Genomic DNA, 17,465 nt, shown 5'->3' on the forward strand with positions numbered 1-17,465 from the left:
ATTCTGCGAGATACTCTGATGCACCCCAGAAGTCAAACTGAATGTTACAAACCGTATTTGAACCCTAAGGGCTTGATTTTTACCCACATATGAATCGTGTGTACAGTCACAGTTAATATCCATCCCTAGTCCCAAGCACCCAACAGGTGCCTGAGTTAGCATTTGTCACGCTAGGTTCCTTCAAGTAAGAGCTGGAGAGAGGAAGTTCTCACCTTGAATCATCTTCTGGAAGGCTCCCTTACAGTATCTGTCCAGAGCTCAGAGGCAGTGTTAGGATATGTGCTATAACAGACAGTAAGAATACTTCCAATTAATACTAAGTTATTAAATGTAGACACAGTGACTAGAGCCTTTTCAAACCTAAATAACAGCTAATTTGTTCTAAATAAAAAAAAATGTCAACCAGAAACCATAGCCAACACCACGTTCTTCTGGAGGAAAAAGAACACCCTCTATATTATTAGAGTACTTTTCTACTAGAAGAGTTGATTTAAGAGAAATAAAAAGCATTTGAAACAGAAATTCTAGACGCCTTTGTTCCTTCTCTGGTTAAAGTATACTTGGTCAAAAAGCAAAACAAATTGGACTCAGAGCTCCTATATCATACTTCAAGCCAGTAAAAATAAAGACGCGAGTTTACAAAGGCTGTAGCAGGTGATGCAAAATCTGTGTCCTAGCACAAGAACCACAGAGCTCTCCCTCCCCTGTGAACACAGATGTCACAGCTCTACCTCTCCCTTCTGTATATGCAAGCAGCAACCTAAGCACAAGCAAAGGCTTTCAGTACAGTGACTGAACTGGTTCAAATCGCACACTTCATCTGTTCTGTCTGGTGCACTATAAATAAATCCTGGAAAGTAGTATTTGAAGATTTCCATAACAAGCTTCAATATAATATCACCCTGGTTTAGATTTAGAGATGAGAGGGTGGAGGGGGAGGGAAGGTTTACCAACCCTCCTTCAAATTCAAGAATATTAAAACAGTTGATCAGTTGCCTATAGATTTTAAAATCAGGAGGCAACATATTAGCAAAGGGTTATTGGCAGGCGTTGTAGCGGAAAACAGGAAATATAATTAAACATACAGCTGTGAGGTAAGATCTTTGGCAAGAGCAAAAGAGCTTTGGTAAAAAAAGTTGCAAGGGCAAAGCACTATGAAGCCACACAATAACATGGTCAAGAACGGAAATGAAGCACAGAGGCAGGGATGAAAAAATGAGAGTGAAGGCGAAAGAAGCTGAAGAAGTAGTACAGTGACAAAATGACAGAAAAGAAGGAAGGCAACAGATATAGAATTGATGAACACATGTAAGGAAAAGCATCTCTCCTAGGAGTAATAGTTCTTTAGTAAGGGCAGGAGCCAAACTGTTACGCAACAGGATATACTGATTTCTGTACAGAAAGTTTATTTAAGCTTATATGAAACCACAAAAAAAATATCTGGGGGAGAAAAGAAAAAAAAAAAGAGAGTAACATCATATTTCTTTTGACTTTCAAATTGCTTTTTAGGTCATATTTCACCCTCCCCTTCCACCCCCCAAGTATTTTCCAGGATGGAATTTGCTTCTTCCCACTCCAGGATTTGGCGTGGGCAGAGCACCACAGATGCTGCTGAACTCAGAAACCAAGAACCTGATTCATTCTTCCCTTGAATCTTGCGCTATCATTTAGGCTGGGACCAAGCAAACGTCAAAGGCTGCAAGTCAGAAAGATAATTGAACACAGCTTGTACATTCATTATGTCCCAGTGCAACGGTGGTACAAGAGGAAAAGTAAAGCCAGTTCTGAATCCGTGCTAGTTTGTCAAATATTTAAGAATATTTTTTTTTCCTCCTGCTCCAGGAGGCTTATGCTCCAAAACTCCTCCGAGTTTTGACTGTACAGAGAGGGCAGGTTTTCCCCAAAGTAAGACCAACAACCATTTTTAACTTCATGAAACAAAAATCCTTAAAACAAAGACAGCCTCATACAATCAATCCACAAAGCCCTTTAGTCTCACTGTCTGTGTTCTACAAGTCCAGATTATTTTCGGCATTTCCTTTTATTTCAGCTTCTGGTACTGCACAATCGCACTGCTGGGTATCAGTTCAGTACTCAAAAAGGATTCTCAGAATAAACTGTAAGGAGTCATATGACATAAAAGAAGCTGCCCCCAAGATAAGCGATACAGTGTTCGTATTTTTGAAAGCTGAGGCCACTTTCAGTAAGAAAGATTCCCTGCTTACTTCAGTTTAGACTTTAAAACAAACAAAAGCTCTAACATTTTAAAAGGTTAGACACATCTTTTACTCCCACTGTTTCTTAATAAAACACCATTTGTGTGGGAAACCAGCTCAGTGCATACTTTAAAAACAGGCAAACCATTAATTGATCCAGCATGCTGGCAGTTTCAGAAAAATTCACTAGAAAAGAACAAGAGATGCATCTTAAGCTTTGAAACAGCCTGAGCTTTACTTCAAGCATGCGTAAGTATGCCAAGCTCCTACTATTTTATACTGCTTAGTATATAACCTGTGATACTTAAAGTACCAAGAAGTATAATCTGAACAGCTACTAAACCATACGCAGGTTATAAAGTACAGTTTTAAAGAGGCTCAAGGGGTTATGAATTGCTTGTCTCACAAAACCAATGGAAAATACTGAAAAAAAACCCCATCTTCTACCAACCCTACCGAAGAAACATGAATTGGCCCAAATAAATGGTTAATCTCTTAAAGAGGCCATGCACAAGAGGTCCCAAAAGCAATACTTTTGCATCAGCAGTATTATAGCATTATAGTTAGGCAACAAATGGTTTGCCAGCACATCCACGCTAGCTGGTTTACTGTGGAAATATAAAATGTCATTAGAATAACATCCTGTTTTGCAGGCTTTCTGTGTTTCAATTTACCCCTAACTCTGCTAAGATTCAATTGGCATGAAACAGCTGGGCATGATTAGTTACTGGATGCAAACCAAACTGAGATTTCACTAGAGGTGGCATTTTAGTCCCCATGGCATAGAATGCTGCTGTAAAAGAACCTTGACCCCTGGCAGAAAACTCCATCCCTAAATATAAACCTGTGATCTGTTTTTAAAACAACATTATTTCAGACCAAACGTTGTTACAAGCCCACTGTTTTTTGTGGGCATCATGCCAGGTTTAGGTTATCCCCTGTGATCAGATTTCTGGTTGATGAGAACATGCTGGGACCCAAGCACCCATGTGCAACAACAAACTGCATCAATGTTCACCTGGGAGAGCGAACACCTTCCCAAGCCCGGTCCTGGACAAAATATCTCATAGTCTCACCAGGTCAGATACTCAGCGTTCCAACTCGATCCCATGCCTTTTACACTATCATACACAAGACAGTGGACACCGTGTTCCCTGCTCTATCGCATCTCCTGATAAGCCTGCACCATAAACACTACCTTTCTCCTCTTCTGAAGGTCTCAATCGCACCTGATCTTAGATGACACCTGCCAGAGGATCCTCAGGACACAACAAAACATTGGTGCCTCACAGAGGGCTCAGTATCCCATCCATTCCTCTGACCAGAACCAAACTTTACATCTCCCAAATGTTTCACCCCTGGAGCACCAGAGTGCGTTGCTGCTAGCAGTACATCCATCCTTTGTCATGGCAGCATGGAAAGCTGCTCCATGGCCCCTGGGATGGGCACCTATTGCCCGGCGAAGCACGCAGCCCACTCTGCTCCCTGCCAGGAGGTGCGAGGGCACCTTCTCCCCTAAGCAGCTCCCACCTCAAGGACGCAGGACGGCAGAGCAGGTTCCCTACTCCCTGACAGGAGGTGTGAGGGCACTTTCTCCCCCATAGCAGCTCCCACCTTAAGGATTCAGGATGGCACAGCAGGTTCCCTGCTCCCTGTCTGGAGGTGCGAGGACACCTTCTCCTCTAGCAGCTCCCCTCTCAAGGATGCAGGATGGCAGAGCAGGTTTCCTACTCCTTGCTAGAACACTTTCTCCCCCAGCAGCTCCCACCACAAGGATGCAAGACAGCAGAGCAGGTTCCCTGCTCCCTGACTGGAAGTATGAGGACACTTTCTGCCCCGAGAGCTCCCACCTCAAAGATTCAGGATGGCAGAGCAGGTTCCCTACTCCTTGCCAGAACACTTTCTCGCCTCAGAAGCTCCCACTTCAAGGATTCAGGATGGCAGAGCAGATTCCCTGTTCCCTGTCTGGAGGTGCGAGGACACTTTCTCCCCCAGGAGCTCCCACCACAAGGACTGAGGATGGTAGAGCAGGTTCCCTACTCCTTGCTAGAACACTTTCTCCCCCAGCAGCTCCCACCACAAGGATGCAAGACAGCAGAGCGCGTTCCTTGCTCCCTGTCTGAAAGTGTGAGGACACTTTCCCCCCTAGCAGCTCCCACCACAAGGATTCGGGATGGCAGAGCAGGTTCCCTACTCCTTGCCAGGACATTTTCTTGCCTCAGGAGCTCCCACTTCAAGGATTCAGGATGGCAGAGCAGGTTCCCTGTTCCCTGTCTGGAGGTGCGAGGACACTTTCTCCCCCAGGAGCTCCCACCACAAGGGCTGAGGATTGTAGAGCAGATTCCCTACTCCTTGCTAGAACACTTTCTCCCCCAGCAGCTCCCATCACAAGGATGCAAGACAGCAGAATGCGTTCCCTGCTCCCTGTCTGAAAGTGTGAGGACAGTTTATCCCCTAGCAGCTCCCACCACAAGGATTCAGGATGGCAGAGCAGGATCCCTACTCCTTGCCAGGACACTTTCTCGCCTCAGGAGCTCCCACTTCAAGGACTCAGGATGGCAGAGCAGATTCCCTGCTCCCTGTCTGGAGGTGCGAGGACACTTTCTCCCCTAGCAGCTCCCACCTCAAGGATTCAGGACGGCAGAACAGGTTCCCTACTCCTTGCCAAGACACCTTCTCCCCCTGCAGCTCCCACCTTAAGGATTCAGGATGGCAGAGCGGGTTCCCTGCTCCCCGTCTGGAGGTGCGAGGACACTTTCTCCCCCTGCAGCTCCCACCACAAGGATTCAGGACGGCAGAACAGGTTCCCTACTCCTTGCCAAGACACCTTCTCCCCCTGCAGCTCCCACCACAAGGCTCCGGGACGGCAGAGCGCGTTCCCCGCTCCCTGCCCGGAGGAGCGAGGCCACCTTCTCGCCCCGCCGCGTCCCCTCGGGGCTGGAGGGCGGCAGAGCGCGTTCCCCCCGCCCAGGTAAGCGGGACCCCCAGGGCGCTCGGTCTCACCTGCGTGGGGCATGGTGATGGTCTCGTTGGCGTTGCTGGAGCCCAGGTTGTAGATGACCACGGCGGAGGCGTTCTGGGCGGCGGCGTGGCGGATCTTGTCCTTGTAGGTGCAGTTCCCCCGCGGGATGAGGGCCACCCAGCTCTTGCCGGGCGCCGGGGCGTTGAAGCGGGTGCCGGGGTCGCAGGCGAAGCGGTCGGCGGGGGAGGCGGACAGAGCCACCTGCCCGCGGGCGTCCTGCTTGGGCGACTGCTCGCCGTACCGCCCGCACTCGCTCTTCTCGCTGCGGAGCTCGGCGCCGCCGGCAGCCGGGTCGGCGTAGGTGATGTTGACGAAGGCCGTGTACCACTCCTCCTTCTCGGCCACGGTGAAGTCCAGGCACAGCAGATGCACGAAACAAAAGGACAGCAGCCATGTTGAGAGAGCCAGGCTGCGGCACGCTTGGATCACAGACATTGCCATCTTCATCTGCCGGCTTTTTTTTTTTGGCTTTTTTTTTTTTTTCCCCTGCTTCTTTTTTTTTTTTTTTTTTTTTTTTTTAATATCTCTTGTCCCACCCCCCGCCCCCCCCCCCTCTCCCGCCCCTGCGCTGTGAGCGAGCGGCGCGCCCCGAGCGGCCGTGCGGGGAGAGGAGGGGGCGGGGACCACCCTCCTTCCCCCTCCGCAGCCTAATTCATAGCGGGGACGCTGGATTTCCTCGGGCTGGACCCGTCTCCGCCCTCCCGCCGCCTCCTCCTCCTCCGCCGCGCCGCCGCCTTGCTCCCCTCCCTCCTGCCCCCCTTCTCTCCTCCCTCCTCCTCTCTCCCCTCCCTCCTGCCCCCCTTCTCTCCACCCTTCTCCTCCCTCCTGCCCCCCTTCTCTCCTTCCTCCTCCTCTCTCCCCTCCCTCCTGCCCCTCTGCTCCCCCTCTTCTTCACCCTCCTGCCCCCCTCCCCTTCCCTCCTGCCCCCTCTCTTACCCTCCTCTCCTTTCTTCTGCCCCCCATCCTCCTCCCTCCTTCTCCCCGCCTCCTGCCCCTCTCCATCCCTCCTGTCCCCCTCTCCCTCTCGCCTCATTTCCCCTCTCCCTCCTGCCCCCTTCTCCCCCACCCCCCTCCCTCCTGCCCCTCTGCTCCCCCTCTTCTTCATCCTCCTGCCCCTCTCTCCCCTTTCCTTCTGCCCCTCTGCTCCCCCTCTCCTCTCCCTGCTGCTCCCTCTCCCCTTCCCCGCTCTCCCCTACCCTCCTCTCCTTTCTTCTGCCCCCATCCTCCTCCCTCCTTTTCCCCGCCTCCTGCCCCCTCCATCCCTCCTGTCCCCCCTCCCTCTCGCCTCATTTCCCCTCTCGTTCCTGCCCCCCTCTCCCCCACCCCCTCCCTCCTGCCCCTCTGCTCCCCCTCTTCTTCATCCTCCTGCCCCTCTCTCCCCTTTCCTCCTGCCCCTCTGCTCCCCCTCTCCCCTCCCTGCTGCTCCCTCTCCCCTTCCCCCCTCTCCTCTCTTCTGCCCCACTTCCCCTCTCCCTCCTGCCGTCTCTCCCCTTCCCTCCTACCCCACTTCTCCCCTCCCCTGCCCCCTCTCCCTCTCTCCTGCCCCCTCTCCTCCTCCCTCCTTCCCCCTTCTCCCCACCTCCTACCCCTCTCCCCTTCTCTCCTGCCCTCCTTTTCTCCCCTCCCCTCCTGTTCCCCCTCCTGCCCCCTCTCCCCCTCCCTCCTGCCCCCCGCGGGAGGAGCGGGCGGGGCGGCAGCGCCACCTGCCGGCAGCGGGGCGGCAGCGCTTCTCCCGGGCTGGGGGTGCTTCGCATTTAATAGGGTGCCCCCCCATGCCTAGTTTTAACTGTGTTTTTCTTTTTCTCCTTCCCCGACTGCTATAGGAGCTGGAGGAGGGGGTTGAGTGCACCCCTCAGGAGGCATGCAGATGACACTAAGCGCATCTATGTGCTGGAGGGGAGGCAGGCACTGCGGTGGGTTCAGCACTCCTAAGTGTTCTGCGCTTGGGTCACAACAGCCCCATCCAACACTACAGGCTTGGGAAGAGCGGCTGGAAAGCTGCCTGGCAGCGAAGGACCTGGGGGTGTTGGTTGATACGTGGCTGAATGTAAGCCGGCAGTGTGCCCAGGTGGCCAAGGTGGCAAACAGCATCCTGGCTTGGATCAGAAATCAGTGTGGCCAGCAGGACCGGGGACGTGATTGTCCTCTGGTACTTAGTGCTAATGAACCTATTTCACCCTATTAAATTCTGACAGTACAACATTTGTGTCTACAGAAAGGCTGACAGCTGTAGCACTGGAACACATCTCAGAGCCCTCCACCTCAGAAGTATTGTGTGACTACCATCTCTGCATATTTCACACAGAAATTCAAAGGCATTTTCTTATTATTAACAAACACACATTGTTACGTTTACAAACACTGCAGAAACCCAGCAGTTTGTGATTGGCCTACACTGATATTTTGCATAGAAGAGATGGGAAATAACCTAAAGAAGCTGCTATTTAAGATTCTGCTTTAGTTTCATGGAAATGCAATTGCTTACTGCATTTTCGTCCTCACGGGTTTCTGCATTGGAGGACCAACAGCATCCTGGCTTGTATGAGAAATGGTGTGACCAGCAGGACTAGGGATTGATTGTTCCCCTGCACTCAGTGCTGGTGAGGCTGCACCTCGAATCCTGTGTTCAGTTTTGGGCCCCTCACTGCAAGAAGGACATTGAGGCACTGGAGCGTGTCCCAGAGAAGGACAACGAAGCTGGTGAATGGTCTGGAGCACAACTCTTATGAGGAGGCTGTTTAGTCTGGAGAAGAGGAGGCTAAAGCCACCTTATTGCTCTGTACAACTACCTGAAAGGAGGTTGTAGCGGGGTGGGTGTTGGTCTCTTCTCCCAAGTAACAAGCGATAGGATGAGAGGAAATGGCCTCAAGTTCTGCCAGGGGAGGTTCAGATTAGGTATCAGGAAAAAATTCTTCACTGAAAGTATCATCAGGCAGTAGAAGAGGCTGCCCATAGAAGTGTTTGAGTCACCATCCCTGGAGATATTTAAAAAATGGGTAGACGAGGTGCTCTGGGATATGGTTTAGCAGTGGACAAGTACAGTTGGTCTTAATGATCACAGAATCATAGAATAGTTTAGGTTGGAAGGGACCTTAAAGATCGTCTAGTTGCAACCCCCCTGTGATGGGCAGGGACACGTCCCACTATATCAGGCTGTCCAAAAGACTCAAAGGTCAAACAATTCTATGCTTCTATGATAAAAAAAAAAAGAAGGCAAATGGGAATGCTGTAATGATGCCACACAGCTTAGATGAACAAATGTTTGTATATTTTCAAAAGTTATTTGCTACTAAGTACCCCTGCTTAGGTTTTAAAATCCAAACAAATAAATTTCTTTCCATACAGCTCTGGATGATACTGACAAGTACGTTTACCAAAATCGGTGCCAACTGAAAGGGACAGAAAGAACAGGGAAGGTGAAACCTCAGAGAATGACGGAGCTGCTCTCTGAAAACACTCAAGAATAGTTTAATTTGGCTCAATGAAAGAGGATATTTTAACATATCAAACACCCAAAGACACTTTTGACCAAGACTTAAAAGCCTCTCATAACAATATCAATCAGCATGAAAATGTAACTGACTATCCTAGTGCAAGTGAGTAGCAAACGTTCTCCTTTTCCATAACTATGTTTAGTAATATAAAGACATCTCACAAAATTAATATATATTGTCTGGTTTACCCCCCTGACTATTAAAATCTGCTGCAAGAAATACCATTCCCTTTAGTAGAATCATTAAGGTTGGAAAAGACCTCCAAGGTCATCCAGTCCAACTGTCAGCCCAGCACCACCATGCCTACTAAACCATGGCCTGAAGTGCCACGTCTACAGATTTTTTGAAAACCTCTAGGGATGGAGACTCCACTGCTTCCCTGGACAGCCTGTTCCAATGCTTCACCACTCCTTCAGTAAAGAAATTGTTTCTAATATCCAATTTAGACCTTCCCTGGCACAACTTGAGGCCATTTCCTCTCATCCTATCACTTGTTACTTGGGAGAAGAGGTTGATTTAGGTGAAATGCCTGAGTATCTTGCTAGTTTCCAGTTTATGTTCATAGCTGTCGTTGATTTAAGCAAAGAGATAAAAATACAAATTACAGCCCTAACTGTATTTTGCACACACACATGCTGCTTTGTAGAAGTTATTTCCCCAGCTTTGAAAAAAGAAGTGAATTTTGGAGAAAAATGTGCAGGTGAATAGGAGAATAAAATAGAAATATTTACAGGGAAATATGTTGGCTTGACAAAAGGTTTACTATCAAGCAAGAGAACAACTTTCCTTGGAAGCCCACTCCTGGAGAACTGAGGTCAGCAACTAAGAAGAAAAAATGACCATGTAGAACTAACATTGAGAAACAAAAGTAGATGGCAATCAGCATTAACAAGAAAGTGTTGAGATTTCATTAGGGAAGCAAAAGCCATTAGAGGACAATACTTGGCTAGAAGAGCTATGGATAATTAAGCCTTTGTATATTTGGAAGACTAAGAAGTATTATAAAAGAAGGCAGAAAATGTGCAAATGACCAATAAATATTTCAGGTTTATATTTGGAAAGAAGAGAGGACATAGTTGCCATATGATTAACTGATAAAAGAGAGATTAGGAAGTGTCTTCTAAAAACACACAAAACCCAGCAGACCTGGCAAAATGGCATGTATGAATCCCAAAAGAGCATGTGAGAGGGCAAGGAGAATAACTCTACTCTACTTGGCGTAACAGGAAAATCTTAAAAGAATGAGTATTCAATTTCCTGATAAGATACAGAAAACCTAATTATGGTGACCAGGTAGTTCCAGGCTGGTTAGCCTAATGTTAACCAACTGCAAGAAAAACTTGAGAGAAAAAATCCAGTCTATAGATATAGTTTTTATGGGAAGTGGCCTGCCAAGCAAATATGATTCATGTTTTTGCTAGGAAATTATCAGTGTGGTTAGTAAACTTACACAGCCATGACCATAACAGGTTTTTGAAAGGTGTGTTATTCAATGATATGTGATGTTCTCATTGCACATATAACCTATTAAGGACCAGATAAGATAAGCTTTGTTGAAACAGAACGTGTTTTTATAGAGCTGCATGCAAAAAATATGACTCCAGGTGACCCAAAATGCCAGCCACTCTGGAGCAGAACTGGGGAGTGTGTCATTCACTCTTCACACAGGGAAGGATTTGGGGGTCAGAATAAGAAGGAACTTTGCTATGCTCCTTGGGAAAAGGGGCCCAAAGGGATGCAGGTACCCTCAGATGTTTCAGAAGAGTAAAAAGTAGGAATAGGGAAGCGAGCTTTTCTCTGAAGCATCAGAGACACACATACAGGCAGCTGTCCAGGTTTAGTATCAGCATTTTAAAAAGGATATTGAAATACTAGAGAAGCTTAAGAAAGGAACCCTAGAAATAACTTGAAGGATTCCTCTCTGGGGGAAAGATTTCAGGTGTGCAATCTAGTCAGCTTTTCCAGAAAAGTAGCGAGATGATTACATTATGTAGGTACTGTCAAAGGGATATAACAGCAGGTACTAACAGGATCTTTAAGCCAGAGGCATAACAAGAACCAAAGTTTAAACTACACAATGCAACTTTGAGCAAAAGTACATGATTAAAAAGTGATTGCCCATTGTAAAAAATTCAGAAGTGAGGCTTTCCTGGGAAGTGAAAGACAATCTACTCATATTCAAATTAAACAAAAAAAACCTGCTGAAAAGCATGTTTTATTTAAGTGCAAGATATGAAATTCTTCACAATAAATTTAAAATCTAGTGGTCGCTTCTCGCCTTAAAAGTACTCCTGAATAAAAACAACAGAATATTTGATTACGTGTGTTGCTAAAAGCTAAACTACAATTAACTAGGTTAATGCTTTGGCTTATAATCACCCAGTTTGGTATAATAGTTGGTGGTGGTCCTTCCTAAATTATTTGCTTCTGTTCTTAGGAATATCTGAGCTTCTCCCTTTGCCTGGGTCCCCAGATCTCTGTTCTGGCCCTGGCAAAACCCCACCATACTTTCAGTGAACATCCAAGCAGCTGCAATATGTTTTCTCTCAGGCTAGCGAGATGTTTTCTATCTACCACCTTATCCTAGACTATGCTCTCTTATTGAAAAAAAACCAAACCCTAAGACTTCTGTCTCATTCCAGCCTCCGCAGAGGCACATAAGACTCTCATCCAGAATGATCTTGCCTGGATTACAGTGAAAAGCACGATCTCTTCTTTTTCTATGCTACTGAAAATCATTTTACAATGCCTGTAGCATTGGGGGGTGGGGGGGTGTATCTCTGAATTTTGCACGTTATATATGACTTTAATAATATATTACAACAACTCCTCCCCATTTTCCATGTTTCTGAAGTGACAGTAATTCCAGCTGAACTATACCATGCAGAAATTTACAAGACCGTCATATTCAGTTTTGAATGTGTGAAACACGGTCAACAAGTGGAAGAGAAGTGGCATGCGGGGAACTCTAGCTCCAGGTTCTCGATGTACAGAAGCTAGATTTATGTATTTACTACATGACTACCTCCAATACGCAGCACAATGCTTTGTTAGACTGCTCTTTCACAATGTAAAATGTGTTACTTTCTACAACTTTTCTTTTAAAAGGTAACTTGTTATGCCTAGATTGGGCTGGTACCCAGAATTTCAAATGATCTCAAAGGGAATGGCTGGAAATTGCTTTAGTTAAAGGTGAGGAATCTCTTCTATGTCGATAAGCCCCTCCATTATGGAATCCCATCGTGGTTTGGGGACCTCTGTCTCAACCTGTTGGGATAATCATTGCTGAGAGGTAAAGTAGCAAAAGGCTTAAAAGCTGGGCTTTTAAAGACTAGGCTGCCTAAATTCTGCTGAAGTAGTGATTTACTGGGAAGTTAAGAATCTTAATCCAAAAATATTCTGAAGGTAGCACTGCAGGGTATTGAGAAAGAATAAATTAGTTGCATTGGCTCACTTTACCATTAACAGAAAGAGCCTCCAGCAAGCAATCCAGAGGATGCAAATTCAATACCTTACTGTATATAGGACCTACATGCACCAAGAGGTCACTTTTGCATAGGCAAAAGCAAACCTATGGAAAATACATGCCACAGAGTATGTGAGAAATCCCATCTCACTTTCTAGTCTCAGGAGGTTTCGGTCGGCAACTCAGTTTCCTCTGCATTGAGAACCCCAGCAGGTGCACACTGGGAGAGCTAACACTTAGAGCTAACTCCAAAGCAGCCTGAGGGCTTCTCGATGCTGATGGACAGCAGGAAAAGTTGACTGAAATACTATCTCTCTGCAGGTGCTCAGGAAAATAAGTTCTTTATCCTTCCCGAGCCATGAGCCTGAAATTGATTCTTGTTTACAGCTGGAGAAGAACAGAAGAGATGTTAACAACCTAAGACCACACAAAGGATAAAGCACTAGCATAGCCTCACCCTTTTGCTGCCAATACCGTGCTTAGAGTGAAAAAAACCAAAACCATCAGGTTTTTTCATTTAGAGAGTTAATTGAGTGATATATCTTTTCTTGACCTGACACCATTAATACTCCATCCATCTTCCTATCCATATCCTAATAGCTATATTGCTTGCCATTTACTTTCTTAAAGAATCCTGCCTTAGATTGGAATATTGCTTCATTCTTCTGTAACATTGTTTGGATTAGGATAGTTGCTACTGTAGTTCTGGTTTCATTTACTTAGGTCAATTTAATATTCTTGATAATGTTCTGATGCTCTAAAGAAATCTTCAGAGTAAAGTTCCAGAAAACAAAACCTGTTCCAGTCAAGATAAACTCCTCATTGGAGCTATAGGAAAGGTTCAGTAGAATTTATGGGGAAAGTGACATTTTAATTTAAAAAATATGAAAAGAGCTGAAAGGAGATTTATCTTGTTTGATCCTTATTAAGTTTTCATAGTGAGATGGTGCTCCCTGTGTCTCAGAAGCAAAAATCGCCATGTCTTATCATATTTGTTTAGCATCTGCTTCTGTTACAGATTAAACTACAAGAACCCAGGAGACTGCTGCTGATGAACATCTTTCTGCCCGTTCCTTCTATTATAGCTTCTTAAAGAACATTTGAAAGAAACGTGTCTCCTTTCTGCAATTTCTTTCTGTTCCATAATAGCTCACTCAGCTCCCTTAAATTTTCAGCATTTTCCGCATTTCTCATTTATTTCATGTGGAGGCTTACTCAGCCTTCAGTCAAAATATTGTTTTTTTCTTTGCTACATAAAAATATAATAAAGTTAGTTTTCTCCTGTGACTAGTTATTTCGTTACTGTTCTGTAAAGGGAATTATTTAAACATCTTATTTGGAGAAAGAATGAAGTGAGAAAATCCAGCCCCAGCTCTGCTGCCAATGTGTCAGCCCTGGGCCAGCATTTCTTGCCATCCCAGCTGGGAGGTTTCTCCTGCAGTACGCCAGTAACTTGACTACAAGTGCTCACCTTACTTACTGCTCCTTTTCTCCCTGCCTCCTCCTAAGGCAGAGCGCATGTAACCAAATACATCCAAGGTTTACCAGGACCTAATAAGCTACTGTTATTTATCTTACCATCTTCTATACAGCATAGGGGGAAAGGATGGAACTAGCGTGACCAGGATCAGATCCAGGTACCTTCATCATCTTTCTTGAATGGTCAGCCGGACTGACTGGAGACAGCCTCTAGCTTCAGTGTGGGATATATCTCTGTGCCTGTGATAGCCCCTCTGCTGCTAACAGACACACGCAGAGTGAAACATAGTCCTGCTGAGACAGAACTTCTTAACACATGAGAATTCAGGCTCCCAAATGGAGCCAGTTCCTAGCACTTTAATCATCTTCCAGGGGAAATATTGTGAAGAATCTGAAAGAAGCTGTAATTTATGACAGAGTTTCTTTCAAAAAAAGAAAAACAAATTGGAAATCTATTTACACATGATGACTGTAGAGTGGAACATGCTACAGAAGACAGATAGAAATGTGTGATTAGAAATCTGTGCCTCATGCTGGAAGCCCATGTGATCTGGAACAAAGAGAGTCACACTAAGTGCTAGTTAGGTGGCTCATAACTTCTGTGGTATAACAATAAATCTTGGAAGTAGAGGTTGCCAGCTACATGCCATTCTCTAATGCTCAAAGGAAATACTGTGTTCAGCCTCTGTCCAGAAAAGCACACTGTCTGTTGTGGACAGCATACAATAAATACTACTATAGTTTTCAAGTTAGTGGCAGAACCCTACCTCACACTGGTTTGATCGAAACATATCAGTGAATATGCTGCAGAAGAGGTATAATTCACATGGCCTAAGTTACTTACTCAACAGACATCCTGCAGCTTGATCCTTAAGCAATCGCCCACGGAAGACGGTGCAGAACTACAAAATACAACATTTACCTGGCTAAGGCAACTCAACCATTTCTGTAGTTCTGAGCGGCATAGTCAGACTTTGAAATGGGAGCTGAGTCAGATTTTCTAGTGGGAACCTCGGCTTTTGAAAGAACAACCCCAAAATTCTTCCACAATTGCCAATATGAAACTTTTAGTATTAGGTGTGTGAGACGGGATGAGCGACATGTGCATATTCTAGCTATGATTCAGAGATTGTGCTTATAAGTGACTTCCTTTACAGTGTTACACTTCAGAAAGCTACCATACTCAGATAAAAAGTTGAGTGTGCCTAGTGACACCAAGATGCTCAAGTTTGTCAAGACCTTCACCAACAAGCCTGTGCATGTAATAATGGCAAGACTGTTTATAGGGCACAATTCAGAAATATGCAGAGGTTCCTGGTCTTGCTTGAGAGAGAGAAAGCACATACCTGAATTAATTGAGCATTTTCCTATGCAAATACACTTTGCAGCTGGACTTCAATAAACCGTTTATACAGCGCCACACAGGCTGCAGACACAGACACGGGTCTCTGGGGTTAGTCATGGAGGTTTTCCAAGGAAGATTCCTGGGACTGATCATATTTAATATGTTCACTAGTCACCATGGTGCATACAAACAAAATGGGAAATTCATTGATGACAAATTAACGTGCCATTTGCAATAGAAAGACACATATGGGATACAGGATAACCTTATTGATGTGACAGAGAGAGATGTGATGTAATTCAATAATACATGATGCTAGATTATCAAGGAAATCCCCTTTGTCTATATGCAAACTTAGCTTTAAAAGTTGGCAGGGCATTTCTTTCCTTTCCCTCCCCTAAAACAGTATTATTGGAAGACACCAGCTGGTGCTGTCACAGACTGTTTTATAAGCTCCGTACATCCAGATTTTAATTTTTACAGGTAATGGCCAAAATGCTGTGAAACTGTGTCACATTAAGCATATTTTATGATGTTCCTACATATGCTATTAAAGTTTGTTTGCTGCTCAAATCTATGTCTGAACAGGTTCTCAGAAGAAGTGCTGCGCTCAAAGGAAATACTTCCATGTGTTGACACTAAAATTCTTCTTCAAACAGTATTCTATTAACTCATTTGAATAAAAATTGCGCTAAATCCTAGGGATGCCAAGCACACAAAAAAAGATGAGAGCCCAGGATTTTGCTGTCTCATTTTCTTATTTCCTTCACTGGATCTTTCTTTAAATTCAAGGACAGGATATTAGTTACCTGGACTGTGAGTTAGATTTTGAACATAGAGTTAATGGAAGAAGTACATGTAGATGTTACTTAAAAATTTGATAGAGCTTAGATGGATTTTATTAACTTTGGCTCTTACCAATTCTCGTCCTCTTTGTGCTTTAGATCTTTGCCCTCCTATAAGACTAGTCTTTTAAAACTGAGTGTTCTGAACTCATCACTCAAATACTTCAGACATTGCATTTAGAGTTTAGATAATGGCCCTTCTGTTTGTATTGCCCTCTTATCTCATACATTTATACACTGTTTATCACTACAATTAGAACAAAGAAATGGTCCTTCCAGGGTAAAACTGATGAATGATTTATAAGTACATTTTGCAAATAAGCCGTTCAAGAAAGTTTGCTAATCAAGTTCTAGTTCTAATCTCTAACGTGGGCTTTTGTCATTTTATAGAATTGAGCATAGCAGTTTGCAATAACACTGTTGTTTTTCTGATAGATCTAAACTTAAATTGCTCAAATCCCTTTATTACATTGCACCTTTGTTTAGCATATGCCTTTGTCAATATCTAGTCTAAAAGCTTCTTTTTTTGTGAAGAGACTGAAAGCTGTGTTGCCATACAAGTCAATGTAATGATTCATTATAACAACATCTTGGGAAAAGAGGAGGCTTTTTTGCAGTCAGTATGGGTTTGTTTTTGCTATAAATTGCAAAGTCTAATTAGGATTCCTTTAAGAGGGTCCATTATGATCACCTCTTCTGATTTCCTACAATGCTAATTGTATTAGTAACATTTAAATTGTGAATATTGTTTTTAATATCAGATATCATCTTTAGATCCATGGTTTACGAAACACTACAAAAAAAAAAAAAAAAAGGTATTTTTTTCAACTTGTTAGCTTTCCGGGAATTTACAGAGGGTTTATATTCCATTATATATCTCAAACTTTACAAACTGATTTTTGATCTTCAAAGTAAGTTTGCAGAAATTTGGTTGACTCTTAAGCAAAAATACTTTCACTATAAATAGTCGCCCTCTTACCATACAAACCATATATAAAAACTAGCAAAACGTTTCAGCAGGTTGTAAGGCTGTTCCACTTGTGCTGGAGATGACAAGAAGCATATATAAATGCAAAGCAGGCATTTAGTAAAGAACTAGTGTTCCTTTCTCTAGGCATAGCACAGCCTTGTTTTGGTTTCTTTACCTTGAATATTTTGGTCCTAAACAGAAAGCTTTGCTTAGTAATTGAATACAAGTACCTGTTCTGACACATATAAGCAAAAAATTTTCTCTCCAAATATCTGCTCACTTCAAAATAACCCCCAGGGACTCAAGAAAAATATTTTATTATATTTATCAAATGTTAAGCCCTAATACTACAACTTCGACAAAATCAGCCCTTAGGCAAATTTTTGAAAGATAAGAGCCTGAAGTGATTTGTCAGGAAGGCCTCAACCCTTTAGTCTGCTGGGAACCCCAAAGCGGTCATAGAAAGCAAACTGAGACTTTCTCTACACTTTGAGGCAAGAGAAGCCTTATGGCCTCTTCTCACCACGTGGGGATGAGTTAAGGCTCTGTCCTGTGGGGGACAGGGGGACAAGGGGCAGGGGGAAGAGCCGTGATGGAGAAACTTTACTTCACACTCAAGAGTGGTGGA

At 44.5% G+C, this 17,465-nt stretch overlaps 1 protein-coding gene across 3 annotated transcripts in view; it reads right to left on the reverse strand.

Annotated features, from left to right (window-relative positions):
- The window catches only part of RNF150 (ring finger protein 150), a 132,156-nt gene extending 126,408 nt beyond the window's left edge, over window positions 1-5,748 (reverse strand). Inside the window, exon 1 of one of the 3 annotated variants that reach the window (XM_069855276.1) lies at window positions 5,220-5,742. In XM_069855276.1, coding sequence (XP_069711377.1) covers window positions 5,220-5,685 — 466 coding nt within the window. In that variant the 5' untranslated portion in view covers window positions 5,686-5,742. Of the gene's footprint in view, window positions 1-5,219 lie in introns of all 3 variants that reach the window. The other 2 variants (XM_069855275.1, XM_069855274.1) reach the window with 2 other exon arrangements.
- Window positions 5,749-17,465: the final 11,717 nt, after the last annotated feature.

This window comes from Phaenicophaeus curvirostris, chromosome 4 (genome assembly GCF_032191515.1).
Source record: "Phaenicophaeus curvirostris isolate KB17595 chromosome 4, BPBGC_Pcur_1.0, whole genome shotgun sequence".
Taxonomy (NCBI): Eukaryota; Metazoa; Chordata; class Aves; order Cuculiformes; family Cuculidae; genus Phaenicophaeus; species Phaenicophaeus curvirostris.